We start from the raw sequence: 18,281 nt of genomic DNA on the forward strand, positions 1-18,281 counted from the left end.
TAAGGCACACCTTCTCTGAATGAAAAAAAGTTTTCCATATATAATATATAAAGATATAAAAGTTTTCCACATATAAGGCACACCACATTATAAGGCGCTAGCTGAGAGACTGCGGTTACGCAATACTTCTACAGAGGAAATTGAGTTGGTGGCTGCTGACAGTAATTGAGAGATGTGTTGTGGCTCATTATGGCTTCAAATATAAGGTGCACCAGTGTACGGTGATACCTTGGCTTACTAACTTAATTGGTTCCCAGACAGAGTGTGTAAGGAGAAAGGTGTGTATCCTAAAAATCAATTTCCCATAGGAAACCATTAAAATGAGAATGATCCGTTCCCAGGTCACCATAAAACATAATTTTCTAATTTTCTAAGCCTTAAAACTACACAAAATACATTATTTTATGGATAATAAATATACCATGGTATAATTAAAGAAATAACTTGTACTGTGTAATAAAGTCATTTTATTTACCTTTGTGATGGTCGTTGATGGCTTGATGGAATGGATAGCTTTTTGCATGAATTGTCTCAAGGAGCTCTGGGTTGTACATCTTGGAAGTTTTGATATTGCAACAGTCGCACGCAGATACACTAGAAACATTATTAATAGCTGGTTCCCTTGCTTGTCTTGATGGCTAGTGCGGGTTATTTGTGGAGCCTGATTGATGGGAATTTTAACCTTTCAGTCTACACTCTGGCTTTGAACTATCAAAGTTGAAATGAGTCCAAATGTCACTGTTTTCTATCCATTTTGTCACTCTCTCTCTATCGTCTGCCTGTCTCTTTAATGTTTAAACGCCCCCCCCCCCCCCCCTCACTGCTGCGTTCTTGACCAATCACGTGGCTTTTGAGGACTCGGGGCGGGGAATAGAGGAACAAAAAATGTCGGCAGCCATTTTCTTTTTTGGAGAATGGCTTCACTCTTTCTCTGTTTGTAACCCCCCCCCATCACTGCTGCGTTCTTAACCAATCACATGGCTTGAACCAACGACTGGGGGCGGGGAATAGAGGACCAAAACGAGCCGGCTGCCATTTTCTTTTAGGAGAACGGGCTCGTTCGCGAACGACACATCACTCGGCAGCTCCGTGTGTATCCCAAAAAATAGTTTGTATGCCAAGGTAATATTTTCATGAATTTAACGTTGGTAAACCGAAAAGTTCGTAAGCCAAGGGGTTCGTAAACCGAGGTATCACTGTATAAAAAAACAGATGGCACCAGTGTTTCCATCAACTTCAAATTTAAGAAATGAAAAAGAACAGATGTTTCTTTATTCACATAATACCTGCTGTGTAACATCAAATGACAAAATGATGCTTTTAACCAAGTGCTCGGAGAACTGCAGAGAAAAAAAAATTAACATAAAAGTTCTGTTAGAGTAAAAAAAAAAGAATCCAGGTTTCTATGGCAACAGGGAGGAAAAAAAAAAGTCCAAAGATGAGCTCATTTCTTCCTCCTCACTTTGGGCTTCTTGACAGGTCTCAGGTACGGGTTGTCGATCACATTGTCCTCATTGCTTTTGGTGGACGCAATGATGCTACCTGGAGGAAGCATGGCGTTCTCTTTGTCCAGCGTCGCATCATCCTGCCCGACAGCACAATTTTGGGGACACTTCAAGTTTCTGTGCACGAGATTCTATTTCTAAACACAAAATGGCCACCGCCTGAGATTGACAACCGCCGGTGGATTTTTCACGTTTAATTCATATTCCGCACACAAAATATCATTCGGTTTGTGGGTGTTGAGTTCCCTGTTAACTCATTCACTGCCATTCCCAAATGTATTCGGGAATTGAAAATATGACGTGGAGCGCCATTCCCGAATTTGTTTGGGTTTTTGTTTTTTTCTTGGCGGGTGCCGATAAAGCGCTGGCCAGACCTCTACCAATGGTTTTTCACTTCCACGTGGGAGGGCAGCATTTCCATTTTTCCATGTTAGCGCTTTGTTCTAGCTTCACCTGTTGTTAAAGTGCTATATAAAACAATGTGTATGTATTGCAATGTATTATGGACAGCCGCCCTCATTTCAAGCTCATATAACTCCAGACCTATATAGTTATTTAGTTTGTTTTTTTTGTTTGTTTTCCTTCTTTCCTTTCTGTCCTATCCTCTTCCTTTCTTAACTTTGCTGCTGTGTTACTACCGGTTAGAGTGAACGCCGGCGCGAATGGCTGCCGCTGCTCACTTGTACAAAAAAAATTCAGTGACTGTAAAGTGTCCTTGAGAGTTTTGAAAGGCGCTTAGAAATTAAATGTATTATTATTAATATTAATAATAATAATAATAAAATGGCCCCCTCCTGGAAAACTAAAAACGGGCCAACTCATATTTCACAAACCTGCACGGAATGTAGTATTTTCAAGACAATTTTTGGGTTGCTTTTCTCTTGAACAACTCAGTTTGTGTACTTGGCTAGGTAGCTAGCTATTAGCTGTCTAGCTGACTGTAAGCTGTATCTATATTCGCTATTTATATATAGCTAGCTATCTATTAGCTGGTTAGCTATCTATTAGCTAGCGGTCTATCTATCTATTAGCTATCTAGCTGGCTAACTATTTATTAGATACCTATTAGCTTGCTAGCTTTCTATCTATTTGAGTTATTCCGGGTTGAGTGAACGCCGGTGCGAATGGCTGCTGCTGCTCACTTGCACAAAAAAAATCCTGTGAGTGTAAAGTGTCCTTGACAGTTTTGAAAGGTGCTTAGTTAGAAATTAAATGTATTATTATTTATTATTATTATTATTATAACTTAGGAATTACCACTTTTCTTCAGATGAAAGAAGAGAATCTAAAGTTTTTTTACGCTGCCTTGAATGTTTATGTAGACCTAAAACTCAATATTCTGTGGGTCTTGGAATTTGAGTGAAAATGACAATAACCCTGGCACTGGAGTGGACACATTTTTACACATCGTCTGGCAGTGAATGAGTTAATTTTGAATGTCCCGCTCTTGATCGGGACGTCATTCGAAATTGTCATGTTGTGGAATTCTTGACCGTGTGCGGATGATTGCAAAATGCGAGAGTCGCTCATTGATTCGAGAGGAACACAGCAAGGCATTCAGCTGCTGCGGTTTCAGCTCGCCTGTGACCAATTAGGGCGCTCATATGCGCCTTTCACAAGCATGCGAGTTTCACGATTGGGAATAGGCCTCAAGAACATGCGAGTATAAGCGCGTGGATCATAAAAAAATTCAAAGGTTTAATTGTACGGACTTTGCCCTTTCACCGACTGTAGAACAACTTGAGCCACTTTCATTTGCATCAAGCCCCAAAGCGATTAACAGTAATCCTTACACATAGGACAATTTTGGTTAGTAGCAAAAAAAAAAAAAAAAAAACGCTATCGTGATTTGAACAATTTCTCCATTCCTGGAAGCTTCTTACGCTCATGATGTTCCCGACGGCGTTCTCGCCGTCCGTCTGGTCGTCCTGCTCCGACGAGTCCGTTTCCTCCAGCGTCTGTAGCTCCAGCTCGGACGGCAGGAGGGCGCCGAGGTAGGGGATGGCGCTAGGCTGTGCCGCGATCACTGGACGACACGCAAAATATGACACCATCAAACTTGGGAAACGTATTACAGGGTCTCTTTATGGCAACGTCTCAAGCGCTGTATGTGTTCATTCCACCAGCGCCACCCATATGTTGCTCTTTATGCCATCAATTACCGTATTCTCCGGTGTATAAGGTGCACCCGAGTATAAGGCGCACCCCCCAATGAATGGTGTATTTTCAAAAGTTTTCCATATATAAGGCACAGCTTCAATAAATTAAAAACATTTTCTAAATAGAATATAGAAATATATAAAGTTTTACAAATATACAAGGGGAAATGGAGTCGGTAGCTCCTGAAATTAGTTGCAATAGAGTGATACCTCAGTTTGCGAACCCCTTGGCTTATGAACTATCTTTCGGGGTACACACGGAGCTGCCACAATGAGTCTGAGTTCGCGAACGAGCCCCTTCTCCTAAAAGAAAATGGCAGCCCGGCTTGTTTCGGTCCTTTATTCTCCGCCTCCAGTCGTCGGTTAAAGCCACGTGATTGGTCAAGAACGCAGCAGTGAGGGGAGGTGGTTTAAACATTAAAGAGACAGGCAGACGACGGAGAGACAGTGACAAAATTGATAGAAAACCGTGAACTTTGGACTCGTTTCAACTTAGTCGTTCAAAGGCAGAGTGTAGACTGCAAGGTTAAAATTCCCATCAATCAGGCTCCACAACGAACAAACAAAACAGTCGGCTGCCATTTTCTTGTTAGGAAAACAGGCTCGTTCGCGAACGACACATAATTCATTGTGGCAGCTCCGTGTGTATTCCGAAAAATAGTTTGTATGCCAAAGCAACATGTTAGTAAATTTAACATTCGTAAACCGAAAAATCCATAAGCCAAGGGGTTCGTAAACCGAGGTATCACTGTATTGAGTTTCAGGACTACATAAACATTCAATGCAGCGTAAGAAACTGACTTCTTTCATCAAAAAAGTGTTAATTCCTAAATTATATGGGTCTGGAGTTATATGAGCTTGAAATGAGGGCGGGCGCACAAAATAAAGTGCAATACATATTGATTTATATAGTGCTTTAACAACAGCTTAAGCTGTAACAAAGCATTAAAAGGGGAAATTCTGCCCTCATGGAAGGGAAAAAACATTGTCAGAGGTCTGAGCAGCACTTTATCGGCACCTCCCGCAAGAAAAACCAAACCTGAACAAATGTGGGAATGACGCTCTATGTCATATTTTCAATTCCTCAATACATTCGGGACTGGCAGCGAATGAGTAAAATTCCAAATGAAGAACGAAAAATCAGCTGCAGTTAAGCCGGCGCGATGCAGCGACTTACGGGGAAAGGAGGTAATGTCGTCTTTGAACAGACTCTGGGTTTTGCTGGTCTTGGCCATGAAGCGCGTGAGCGCTCGCTCCACGTCCCGCTTCTGAGTTGCCGCTTTCTCACGAACCACCTGGTAGTCCGAAACAGGTTCCCGAAACGTCTGCACGGAAGACAATGCGGGGTCACCCGTGTCAACGGAGGACGGCTCAAGGTCAAGAAGGTCATAAGAGCCACCGCATGCATGACTGCAAATTGTTGGACTTGACGATAGGCCTGGGTCATATGACCTTCAAATAAAACAGCTACAGTGAGACCTCAACTTACAAACTTAATTGGTTCCCAGACAGAGTGTGTAAGGCGAAAAGTGTGTATCTCAAAAAAACATTTCCCATAGGAAACCATTAAAATGGGAATAATCCGTTCCCGGGTTTCCATAAAATATACTTTTCAACTAAATAAGCCTTAAAACTACACACAAAATACCTTATTCTATGTATAATAAATGTGCTATTGTATTGTAATGAAAGAAATACACTGCATTGTATCATAAAGTCACTTTATTTGCATTTGTGATGGTCATTGATGACTTGATGGAATGTCGTTGTAGGTCGAAGGTCAAACGGAATTGCTGTTTGGAAAGCGAGGCACATTACATGAGGACTGTAATTAAACTGTGCTGTAAAATAAAGTTTTATTTACCTTTTTGATGGTCGTTGATGGCTTATATGGTGCCGTTCGGTCGTGTGCTTCCGCCGAAGATCACTCCGCCAGCCGTGGTGGGTGTGTATTATGAAAATAGTGCTTATTATAAGGTTTAATTTTCAGAAATTTGAAGTTTGTAAGATGAAAAGTTTGTAAGATAAGGTGTTTGTAAGTTGAGGTCTCACTGTATTTTTTTCAAAAGAACACCAATTACAATCATCCTCCATTGTTTCCCACTTCATCACTTTTTGACCGAAATAAAATGTAATAGTATAACAGTTATTATACTATTACACAAGAAGTTACAGTGATGCATCTGGAAAATTTAAAAAGGGGGCCAAATTCTAAAATTGATGGGCCCGATTGAACTATATTGACGACGAAGTACACAAAATTGTTTGAAATAAAACAAAATGCATTCATTGGAGGATGATATTTCTAAATTGCAAATGAAAAACCATTATTTGATTACAATCTAGTTTTCTAATACAGTAAAGTGTCGTTATATCGATAGTACTGCTTATTACGATACTATTTCTATGAACGCAAGGAGAAAATTTACATGCCGCAGGATCGGATATATCGATAGTCTGGTTATATTGATATTTTTTTCCGACTCCCGAGAATATCGATATAACGAGACTTTACTGTATATCAACAAACAATTTTAATTCAAGTCAAATAATGTATTCTTTTATAAAAGATATTTATGTGCTATTTTGATATTCTACGGTATTACAGAGAAGACAAAGAGAACAGACTTAGCACAATATACAGTAAAGTCTCGTTATATCGATATTCAAGGGAGTCCGAAAAAATATCGATATAACCGGGACTATCGATATATCCGACCCTGTTTGCATGTAATTTTCTCCGTGCGTGCATAGAAATAGTATCGATATAACCGGGACTATCGATATATCCGATATCGATATAACGAGACTTTACTGTATCTCATTAGTGTCTACTTAGAAGATTTCCAATATGCCTCAACACCTCTGAAATCATTCCCATTATCCACGAAATTCGAATCATTCACTTCAGTTTGCTGCAACGACTTCTCCATATTGCAACCATCCACCACGTTCGATGTAAATAATGCAATGCACCATGGGTAAATGAATATTCCAGTACCACTTGCAATGCAAATTGATTATGTCTCGATATCAGTAAGGCAAGATGGCAGATGACGAAAATTAAAACCGCCGAAGGAAAATGAACAGTATTCATTTTTGCTTAGCTAAATATGTTTCTTTAGCTATTTTAAGAGAAATATGTCATATGTGGAGCAGATCACGTAGCGATATGCGCTAATCGTAATAGACTTGCGCCGGTGCAGTGGAGTTACAAACTTGCACCAGTAGCTGTCAAAATGCGTAAAGGGCCGCAAGGGCGCCTAGATGAATCCCTGAAGTTAAAGGACAACCGACATCACTTTTTTGTTTCCTAAAAGACATCAGAAAAACGTTTTATAGCATCTAAAATACCCAAAACACGCAGTATAATATTTTTAGTCAAATGCAAAACACCAATACAAATGACTTAGTGTCTAAAAACTACTTCAATTTGAAACCGGTAAGTGGCCAGTTTCAGAAGGTCCCGCCCCCTTGTTCGTGGTGTCACGCCAAGACGTCTTGTCCAAAACAATGGCTTAAGATTCGGAAAAGATGCTTTCTTGTGACTCATCCAGTTATGAATATGATTCAAATATGTCTGAAGAGGAAAGCATACATGTTTATAATCGATTAAAGAATGTATTCCGGTCATTTTGATGCATCTGGAGAGAAATGTAGTGACAAGCTCTTTAGTACCCAAAAAAAGGCAGAAGATGGCGACAAAGCTCTGTGGAAATTGTCTCCTGGGAAGTTTTGTCAGCGAATACCAAATAGAAGTCTTGGTGCAACACACAACGATTCACCATCGCGTTATTTATGTGTTTTCCTTCTAATTTCGCCATCAACACGGATCAACACGAAATTTTCAGACCAAACAAAGTACCGCAAAATGCATTGAGGTGATGAAAGCACTACTACAATGTGTCCTTTCCCGGTCAGGGGCGTTCCTTCCGTGACGTGAGGACTCGTCACCAACTCAAAAACAAGACTTCCGGAATATTCAGCGAGAGTCTTAAAATGTAAAATATAGCTAAATGCGGTGGAATCTTTTTAAAATACGCTCAGTAGAAGTCATTTGAAGCCATTTTACAAATTATGGACACAACTTGTCCGGAGGCGTTGGTTGTCCTTTAATCTATAACCGCTTGTCATGCTTAGCTTAGTGGCACAATTGCAAGAAAACAGTGACAAAAAAAATGGAAATGTGCTTTTTCATAGTGACTGAGAATCCGACTTTTGACTCACGGGAGTTTTGATGTAGGTGTGTGGGTCGGGGAATTCTGGATAGTGGCTAGGGATGTGAGCCGGGTGCGTCCTCTTTTGCCCGGCCGACAGCGCTTTGGGAGTCATCGGATGGTTGGTGACTGGAGCTGAAAGTAAACACGTGTGGGGACAATTTCACTTAAGTTGTTTCAAATCGACAGATGACAATAAAGTTTCTCACGTGCGGTGATGACCATCCTCTGGGAACGCTTGGCATAAACCGGAAGTGTCTCAACATTGAATCCTGAAGGTAAACAAACGCCATAGAATTTAAGTACAGGGATATGAATCCTGAAGGTAAACAAACGCCCTCGAATTCAAGTACAGGGATACCTCAGCTAACGAACGAACGCTTTAGTTTACGAACTTCTCACTTTACGAACATTAAATTAGCGAGAATATAATCTTGGCATACGAACTAGTTTTCGGCGGACAAACTAAACCACACAGCGCCACGGTGGCTGGCGGACTACTTTTCCACACCCCATTTCTTTGACTGCAGATGTGGTTTGTTATCAAGTGGACTACTTTTGCTACTTTGGGACTGGAAAAGACCCCACCACAAGCTAATGTTAAGCCGAATAGGACACAAAAGAAAATTACGGTTCATCGAAAAACACGAACACGGTGTGCGTTTGTTTGACTTAGCGTCCCAGTATCAGTATGCGAAGTCGGCCATTGCTACGTGTGGCTAAGGGTGTTTCTGTGTTGTCAGGCCTTTAATCGTCCCAAAATGGGGACATTTGCAGTAAGGATATTATCGCCGAGAAAGCACGGCAACTTCACTCGGATATCACCAAGTGGCAACTACATCAACAACCATCACAAAGGTGAATAAAACGACTTTATTATACAGTACAGTTTATTTCTTTAATTAGAATACAATAGCACATTTATTATAAATAAATAAGGTATATTTTGTGTAGTTTTCAGGCTTATTTTGTAGAAAATTATGTTTTATGGGGACCTGGCTGGGAACAGATTATTCTCATCTTGCATGGTTTCTTATGGGAAATAAATGCTTGGCAGACAAACTTTTCGCCTTACACTTTCTGGGAAACAGTTAAGTTGAGGTATCACTGCCGTACCTTTCCGCATGTGAATTAGTAATACGCATCATGCGACTCACCCATTTCAATAAGTGTCACCACCGTGTCTGAAAGAGTTGGGACGCTTCTGGCTGTATGTTCACAATATGACTTAGCACAGCGACCAATTTCTGTTATATCTGCGGGAATAAAAAAAATATATGTATGTGTGTGTGTTATTTATCTGGCAAACAAACAAAAAATCTGGTCAAATGGAGTTTTGGGTGTTTCCATGGGGACCTACAACTCTGCATCATCTCGGTGAGCGTTTCCACGGCTGCTTTTTCGGCACAGTCGAAACCACATTCTGTCAGGAGGGCGCTCACCACCACCTGCAGGGTGCGCCGTCGAGCCAAATGGTAGTTCTCCACTGGGCTGCTAGCAGCTTTATTGCCAACTGCACGCTGGGAAGGTACAGCAAATACATTCACTGTTACATTAATCGAGACTATATTGGGTTCGTGTTATTCTGAAACACCTAGTAATTTAAATGACTGTGCATCGAATTACAAAATATTTCTATATTCAAACAATCTTAATAATAGCATTCTTAATCAAGCAATCTTAATAATAGCATTGCACTGTTAATATCATATCAGCAGCTAAGTCGTACGAAAAATAACAATACTACAAAGTGTATATAGGAAAATGTCAGTCTGAGTATCAACACTGCAACTCTGCATTCCTACTTTCGTAAAATTGCTTCGTTATCATGAAAATGATACAACCTGCCTGATGTGGTGCAATATTAGCTATATCAGCTGTGTGACCATGTTTTTCAAGTAAACATTGATGTCCACGTTTTTTGGAGACATTTATCGTTAATTAAATAAATGAACCTGTCCCTTACTTTTCAAAAAGAGAGTCCAAAGGAATGAGATGTAAGCAATGATGTGACAATGTATCACTGGCGCTGTCTGCCAGTTTCAAATCAAATGTTTCGGATTGCAGGTGAGCAGTGATTAACACAAATAAATGCAAGTAACCGACGTCTTCATTTCAAAAATGAATATGTTCAAACTGTAAATATATCATAAACTATAGCCGCCGAACACTAGGGGCTGTCTTTGGTTCTTCTCATCACTTCAATCTTGTATCAAACTAAGTGTGACAGTTCTCCCACATAAGATTATTTTTAATTCAAAGCGACGACGTGTCATGGCACCTATAAGGATACGTGACACCAATATTGTTTTTAACTGCATTTATGTAAACCCCATACAACGCAAGACTATATGAACAAAGGGAGCTACATGTACATTGCTACATGAAAATAAGCAGTTAGGAGTCTACTTTAAGGATGGTTAAGGAGTACAAAAATGTATTATTCGAACGCTGTGGCTAATTCCAGTACATGGCGCGCTAATTTGATTTTAGTTTGTGACGACAACAGCCTACACAGAGGAAAACAATTTTCCATTTTAAATATTTAGAACTCATCAAAAGTCACGTCAAATTTGTAGTTTAACTGAGCACAACTTGATAGTTGATGGCAATTAAGAGCGAGTGCTTCATGAAGCCAAATATCTTGCATGTACGTCGAAGGTTAGCTTAGCCTGCAAGCTCGCTCGCTCACACGTCCGTCGGGCGCATTGGAGTCTTTCTTACCCCGCCAGCAGCCAGCGAAGCTCCCGATGCCACAGCAGGATCCGCCATCGAGCGTTCCAACAAGCCCCGCTCGTTTGAAAACTCTCATTCACACGGAGGGCCAACTGGCAGATTTTTACGACGCGAAGTTGCGTCTCTGGACGCCGCGTTTGTAAACACTGCGGCAGCGCATAAGTGACGTCACATCCGATGGTTGAGGCGGAAGTTGAATTATTCAAGCGATCGAGATCACTGCCGCTACCATGTTCAAAACTAGAATTGCATCCACTCTGCCTGCCTGACGTCATGTTATACCACCTGAAAAATATAAATAATTGTCATAACTGTATACATCAATACATATTGATTTATATAGCGCTTTAGCAACCGCTGAATCTGTAACAAAGCGCTTAATATTGTAAACTGTAAAATAAAGCAGTCACAAAGATAGTAGAAAGCACCAGGGAGTAAAACTAACTCGGAATCATGCTGTGTCGAACGTCAAACAGTACAACACTGACGATCCATTGTTAGATGTCCTCTTGGTCTCATGATGAAACTGTCATGATCTGGTTGGCGACCAACGGGTGGTGCTTTCGGCCCCGCCTGCACCTGCACAGGTGCTGGTTGTTCCAATCAGTGGCAGTCAAAAGGACTCCGGGCATGACCATTCGGTGTCGGGTCATTGTATGCAATTGTATGCTGTGCAAGTGTGTTTTATCTTGGCCGACTTTTACTCTTGGCTTTTATTTTGATACTTTGTATTATTGTTCAAATGATTTTACCGTTTTAGATTTTGTTCCTGTTGACTTTATTTTAATACAATTTTTCAAATACAACCTGCTGCTCCCTCCTGCCTGCTTTTTGCCATCCACAACTGCCATCACCACCTTGCAAACCGTGACAGAAACACCACCGCTAAATGTTTCAGGACATTTATTGCTTGATTCAAGGATCAAAACACCTGTTCAAGGTTTCCATTAAAGGACAACCGACACCATTTTTTTGTTTCCTGACATGAGAAAAACGTTAAAGAGCATCTAAAATACCCAAAACACGCAGGCTGATATTTTTAGTCAGATGTAAAACACCAATAAATATGAGTTAAAGTGTCCCAAAACTACTTCAAAATGACCTCGGAGATGGAGTTTTAGAAGGTCCCGCCCCCTTGTTCGTGACGTCACGCCAGTCCTGGCGTCTTGCCTTGCTCTAGAAACAAAATAATGGCTTCAGATTCGGTGAATATGCTTTCTTGTGACTCATCCACTTATGAATATGATTCAAATAGTTCTGAATAGGAAAGCATAAATGTTTGCAATCGATTAAATAAGTCGTTTTGGATCAATTCGAGCCGTCAGGACTCCAATGTAGCATCCCAAAACATGCACAAGATGGCGCACAAGCTCCGTTGGGAATGAGCTGATTTGTCTGCTAGGAATTTGTGTTAAGTAGTATCAAATAGTACTCTTAGTGCAACACACAACGATTCACCATCGCATTATTTATGTGTTTTCCTTCTAATTTCACCATCAACACGGATCAACACGAAGTTTTCAGACCAAACAAAGTACCCATAATTCATTGTGGGTCGCTTTCTCGGTCAGGGGCGTTCCTGACGTGACGTCACGTCAGGAATGGTCACCAACTCAAAAACAAGACTTGCTGAATATTCAGCGCGAGTCTTAAAACGTAAAATATAGCTATATGAGGTGGAATCTTTGTAAAATACTCTCAGTCGAAGTCATTTGAAGTGATTTTACAAATTATGGACACAACTTGTCCAGAGGCGTCGTTCTGTATTGAGCTGAAAGGACAACCATGTGCAAAAAGTACAGAAACATTAAATAGCAGTGCATGTGCACTTAGAGAATGTCAAACTTGTTGTCAGTAGTATCGCTTCAGGTGGAGCCATGCTAATCTTACTTTGTCTGCTTTGAAGTCTCCTTTTTGGAGGGACCAATCATGACCCAAGTAATGTACGCATGCTTGAAAAAAAAAACACTACAAGTACAACAGTTATTCTCTAAAAGAAAAAAATACATTTAAGTACTACTGCCATACAGGACAATTTGTGACAAAACACACACAAACGACTATTTGGGGATCAAGCAGGCTGAGGGCCATGAGCAGGATCAGGGTCCGGTTCCCAGGAGACATTCAGTCAGTTGGCCGAGACTCTCAGAGTGACCATTGCCAGAGGTTTGGACTGCAAAGCAGTGCAGTGTGGGACCTGGGGCCCACCTGTTTCTTGGTTTTTGTGAGTATTTCCGCCATACTGTCTTCTCCAGTGCCCTGTTGGTCCGAGAAGGCCATTTCCAGTAGTCCTCCCAGCACTCCCAGAGCCACCAGAGCCGAACCCAGCATGTAGATCTTCAGCAAACCCCGTCCGGCACTGCGGTGGCGCATCTCTTTTGCAAATGGGATCATCTCCACCAAGAACTGCATTTGAGATATGATGAGAAAACTCTTATTACCGTATTTTCCGGTCTATAAGGCGCACCGGAGTATAAGGCGCAACCTCAATGAATGGTGTATTTTCAAACTTTGTCCATGAAGGCGCACCGGACCATAAGACGCATCTTCAATGAATGAAAAACGTTTTCCAAATATAATATATCAACATTTTCAAAATAAAAGGCACACCATATTTTAAGACGCTACAGTAAAGCAGCTAATGAAATCGGTGGTTGCTGACAGTAATTGCGAGACTCCATATTACAGTACTTCATATATCAGGAGTACCACTGTATAAGGCGCAGAGTCATCTTTTGAAGAAAATCAAGGCTTTTGGGTGCACCTTATTGACAGAGATTAGTCAGAATAAGAAGTTATCATATTTAAAAGTTTCATGTTGTTATATGCTTAGTCAACACATGTGACAGCAAGTTAAACTGTCAGGTTCATCTAGGACAGGGGTGTCAAAGTCATTTTTTGCCGCGGGCCACATTGTAGTTATGGTTTGCTCTCAAGGGCCGTTATGAATTTGGGGAACCCATTAGAATGTTTAAATCCCTTCAAATATTACATATAGAGCACACAGCAAATTAATGAATAACTCGTTTTCAAATCGGAAGTCAAGAATAATGACTTTTATTGTGGTTGACATCCAAAAATATGAAATTTTGGCTCAGATTTTAGCAATCATCATGGAATTTAACAAGCTTGATTTGCTTTCGCGGGCCGAAAAAAATGATGTGGCGGGTCGGATTTGGCCCGCGGGCCTTGACTTTGACATCTGTGATCTAGGAGATCTGGTCTGGAATTTAGGACTTGGGAAACTCCTTATCACAGAATTTAGGACTTCAAACTCCTTCACAGGAAGAGGTCATTAGCCAGGTTACATATTTATCAGTTCGTGGAAAACACAATGTTTTATTGCCTACAGCTGTTCGTGCTTAGAACTCAAGAGGTGTGGTATTCTAATCAAGAAAACTATGTTTTACTAATGTATCACTTTAATTCGCATGAACTCTCAATAAATAGCTTGGCATAAGGCTGCAGAATTCAGACGTCTGTCATGAATGGCTGCGTCTCCTGCCGGCAGTAGGGTCAATCTTTCTGAGTCTTCGTCCAGTGTCTGACTATCATATCTCTGACATTTATACACCGGAAAATAGGGTAGACTCGCAAAAGAGAAAAATCCCATTCACATCAGTACAGTGAGACCTCAACTTACAAACACCTCAACTTACAAACCTTTTGTCTTACAAACGTCAAATTTATGAAAATTAAACCGTATAATAAGCACTATTTTCATAATACACACCCACCACGGCTGGCGGAGTGATCTTCGGCGGAAGCACACGACCGAACAGCACCAGAGGTTAAGTTACCAACAGTCCTTATGAAAGGTGACTCTCCTTCCATAAGCCATCAACGACCATCAAAAAGGGAAATAAAACTTTATTTGACAGCACAGTTTATTTCTTTAATTACATTCGTCATGTAATGCGCCTCTCTTTCCAAACAGCAATTCCCTTTGACCTTCGACCTCCAACGTCATTCCATCAAGCCATAAATGACCATAACAAATGTAAATAAAGTGACTTTATGATACAATGCAGTGTATTTCTTTCATTACAATACAATAGCACATTTATTATACATAGAATAAGGTATGTTGTGTGTAATTTTAAGGCTTATTTAGTTGAAAAGTATATTTTATGGAAACCCGGGAACGGATTATTCCCATTTTAATGGTTTCCAATGGGATTTTTTTTTAGATACACACTTTTCGCCTTACACACTCCTTCTGGAAGTTCGTAAATTGAGGTCTCACTGTAGTTATGAAAGAAAAAAACCATGAAGGCTGATCATCATCGCCAGAAAGAACATGCGATTTTCAACAATTTGACAAAATAACAAACTATTGCAGTTTGATTAATAGTATTGATTTGTGGGAAAAAACATTTGGACAAGTTTTATAGTACAGTAATCAGATTTTTTTTTTAGGGGTAAGGTGGAAGAGACCGATTCCAGTATGTGTCAAAATAGTCAGAATCGGCCTGATCCAGAAGTGCACGCGTGGTCTTTTGTTAGCCAAAGCAACAAAGTCGGTTTGTTCCAACCATCCATTATTCATGACACGTAAATGCAAGCAGGTACTTACAGCGAAATGCCCTTCCTGGAGTTGTGTTGTTGCCAGTTGAGGCCAATCAGGCACGCTCCATGACAGATTGTGGTCTTTTATGCGAGGGGAGAAGTGGCCGACTCCCACAGGGGCTCCCGAATTCATATTCATGAGCTGCTCTTGTTGGAGATTTCAGGTGAAAGGGCAAAGTGTTCTGAGGGATAAAAAGATAACAGTAGTGAAATTTTAATCAGAGATAGATTTCGGTGTCACTAAATTTACAGTATTTTGACACGGATTCAATTCTTTCCTTTTTTTCCCTAATTTTGGTGACATTTTCATTTGTTGTTGACCATATATGGATTTAACCATAAATTTATAACCATCGTTTCAGAAAAAATCCACCCGTTTCTGAAACTACTAAATATTAGAACATATATTCCTCTTAGATATTCTATTAATGCTAAATAATAATAATAATAATAATAATAAATAATAATAAAGTGTCCTTGAGAGATTTGAAAGGCACTTATAAATAAAATGTTATTATTATTAATAATGATGATAATAATAGCAATAATAATAAGTTATTATTATTATAATAACAATAGCCTTTAAAATAAAAATGAGTCTAAAAATAAATATTATACAATAACAATACTCATAAAAAATTATAGATATGAAATTATATAGTATAATAATAATAAACATGAATATATTATATATATATATATAGATAATATTTAATAAAGAGAATAATATTTATTATAATTATGGGAATATTATTCTATAATAATGAGAATCTTCTTTTCCTTTCGGTTTTTCCCTTCAAGGGGTCGCCACAGCCAATCAGTAACCTCCATCTTTAGAGGTATGATACGCATGTTTGTTTTGGCCAAGCTTTTACGAAGGATGCCCTTCCTGACACAACCCTCCGTATTTATCCGGGCTTGGGACCGGCACAAGAAGACTTATATCCCTTTGTGGCTACAGAACAAGCAACTCGCTCAGTAAAAGTCTCCCAAACACAAAATGGTCATCAGCACAGCAACAATCAAACAAGCAAAACTATACGCTATAATAATAAATCATAAAAATAATAATAAATATGAAATAATAATAATAATAAATATGGAATATATAATAAAGAGAATATTTATTATTATGAGAATATTATTCTATAATAATGAGAATGATAATACATGTATTATTATTATTGTTATTATTATTATTATTATTATTGTAACCCGTTGTGCTAGATAATATCCAAAGCATTTTTTGGCTTGTCCTATTTTAAAAAAAACATTTATTGACCGTTGTAATTGTGTGTCATGAGGCATGCCAAATGCATAAAACATATATATATATATAAGTTTCTACATGTATGACTGATCCATGTATGGAGTAAATACAGAAACTGTAGCTTTCCGAATCATGGCATTGCATTAACTGAGAAATATTGCCGCATTTTCTACCCATTATTGATCATCTCCAACAAACTAATCGAACCAAGCAATCTGCAACGGCTCCACTCTGCGAGCGGGAAGCGTCTCACGGCCATAACCTTCGACCTGGTTCACGCTATCGTGAGTGTCATCAGACTGACTTGCGAAACATGTCTGATCTTTGTCACAGAGACGCTTGATGTCATTTCTCACCACTCGACCCTAAGAGGTCGCCTTCCACATCTCATCTGATGTGTCATCACAACAGTGACTGGAGTCCATGTCGTCCACATCTGCTCGACACTTACCAATCTGCTTGGGAGTAGAAATGGATGCTGAAAACACCAATGAATGCGATACTAGTGCTTTTGTTGACAGCTGACATTTGAGTGGCGGCATTGCGGATCTGGGCCTTCACTGCAGCCTCTAGTGCCCTAATTCAGCACTCAATAATAGCACAGCTATCAAGTCGCCATTTTGTAAAATGACATCCAAAAATGCAATATAATTGTGTGTATGATGACAGAGAGAAAGACAGAGATAGAAAAAGAGAGTGAGCGAGTGAGTGAGAGAGAGACAGATAGAGAAAGATAGAGAGAGACAGAGATTATCTCATAATATCAAGCAAAATGATAAGCATTGTTTCCCAAAGTTAATAATAATAACAGTAATAATAATAATACATTTCATTTATAAGCGCCTTTCAAAACTCCCAAGGTCACTTTATAGTCACAGGATACGTTTTTCAGTGGGTGATCAGCGGCAACCATGCACGCCAGCGTTGACTCAACCCAGAATAACTCAAATAAATAGCTAGTAGATAGCGAGCTAGCTAGCTAGATAGCTAATAGATACATGTATATAACTGCAAATGTCGTATTTAGAAAATAACATTTATTGTTGGAAGGACAAAATTCAGAGGACAGACACTTAAACAAGGTCTCTCCGCAATCCATTATCAAAATAAAGTAGCTGTTACTGAATCAAGAATGATCAATGAAAGGTTACACCTGTCAAAATCACTCAAAAATTCCATTTGGCCAAAAACAAAACAATTTCAAGGGGTTCTATTTGAAGAACACATAGAACAATGAAATATGTACATATTACTGTTTCAAGAAAAAAAAACATACAAATACAAATAACTGAGACCGAAAGCATGTTGCCAAAAACAGCCCCACATACAACCTCTGAACAGTAGATGGATACAACATTTGTGCTTGCGTTTTCTGCTTTAATATATTTCCAGATTGGACTAATTAGACCTTGAAAACACATTTGCGTTTGGCCAGCGCTTTATCGGCACCCAAGTATGAAAAAACGTTGCGTAGGTTTTTTTTTTTCACTTAACTTTTGTTATGAAGCCTATGTAACTGGAGCCAATATTGTCATTGTTTGCCATGACGGCAAACATAATAATAATAATAATACATTCAATTTCTAAGCGCCTTTCATAACTCTCAAGGACACTTTACAGTTTGTTTGGTCTTGTTTTTTTTTTTTTGTAGAAGCGTTTAACGTTTCTATGTGAACCTTCAAATGTATGTTTTTATTGAAATCCTCTTCAATACTCTATTTATAATGTTTTGTCATGATCACTTCCGGTTCCGTGTTACGATGAGTGAGAGACAGGAACGAGAGAAATTGCGAGAGGAATCGCCAGAGAAAGAGAACGATAAAGT

General features: G+C 39.5%; 1 protein-coding gene across 1 annotated transcript; it reads right to left on the bottom strand.

Moving 5' to 3' along the window:
* Positions 1-1,224: 1,224 nt before the first annotated feature.
* taf8 (TAF8 RNA polymerase II, TATA box binding protein (TBP)-associated factor) lies at positions 1,225-10,774 on the bottom strand. Its single transcript, XM_088991975.1, has 8 exons — positions 10,606-10,774; positions 9,242-9,401; positions 9,039-9,137; positions 8,091-8,153; positions 7,892-8,016; positions 4,842-4,989; positions 3,389-3,531; positions 1,225-1,585 (listed from the first exon to the last, which is right to left on the bottom strand). Exons 1-8 carry the CDS (start codon positions 10,651-10,653, stop codon positions 1,445-1,447), a joined length of 927 nt encoding a protein of 308 aa, XP_088848101.1. The 5' UTR covers positions 10,654-10,774; the 3' UTR covers positions 1,225-1,444.
* Positions 10,775-18,281: the final 7,507 nt, after the last annotated feature.

This window comes from Hippocampus bargibanti, linkage group LG01 (assembly GCF_051943395.1).
Source record: "Hippocampus bargibanti isolate YZ-2025 linkage group LG01, ASM5194339v1, whole genome shotgun sequence".
Taxonomy (NCBI): domain Eukaryota; kingdom Metazoa; phylum Chordata; class Actinopteri; order Syngnathiformes; family Syngnathidae; genus Hippocampus; species Hippocampus bargibanti.

What these genes read in the sequence shown, in the direction of transcription:
- taf8 (XM_088991975.1), bottom strand. Translation starts at nt 10,653, where the DNA reads ATGGCGGATCCTGCTGTGGCATCGGGAGCTTCGCTGGCTGCTGGCGGG. An exon ending in CACCGAGATGATGCAGAGTT is followed by an intron (nt 9,138 to 9,241) that starts GTAGGTCCCCAT and finishes TTATTCCCGCAG; the next exon opens with ATATAACAGAAATTGGTCGC. An exon ending in ACACCTACATCAAAACTCCC is followed by an intron (nt 4,990 to 7,891) that starts GTGAGTCAAAAG and finishes TCTTCCGTGCAG; the next exon opens with ACGTTTCGGGAACCTGTTTC.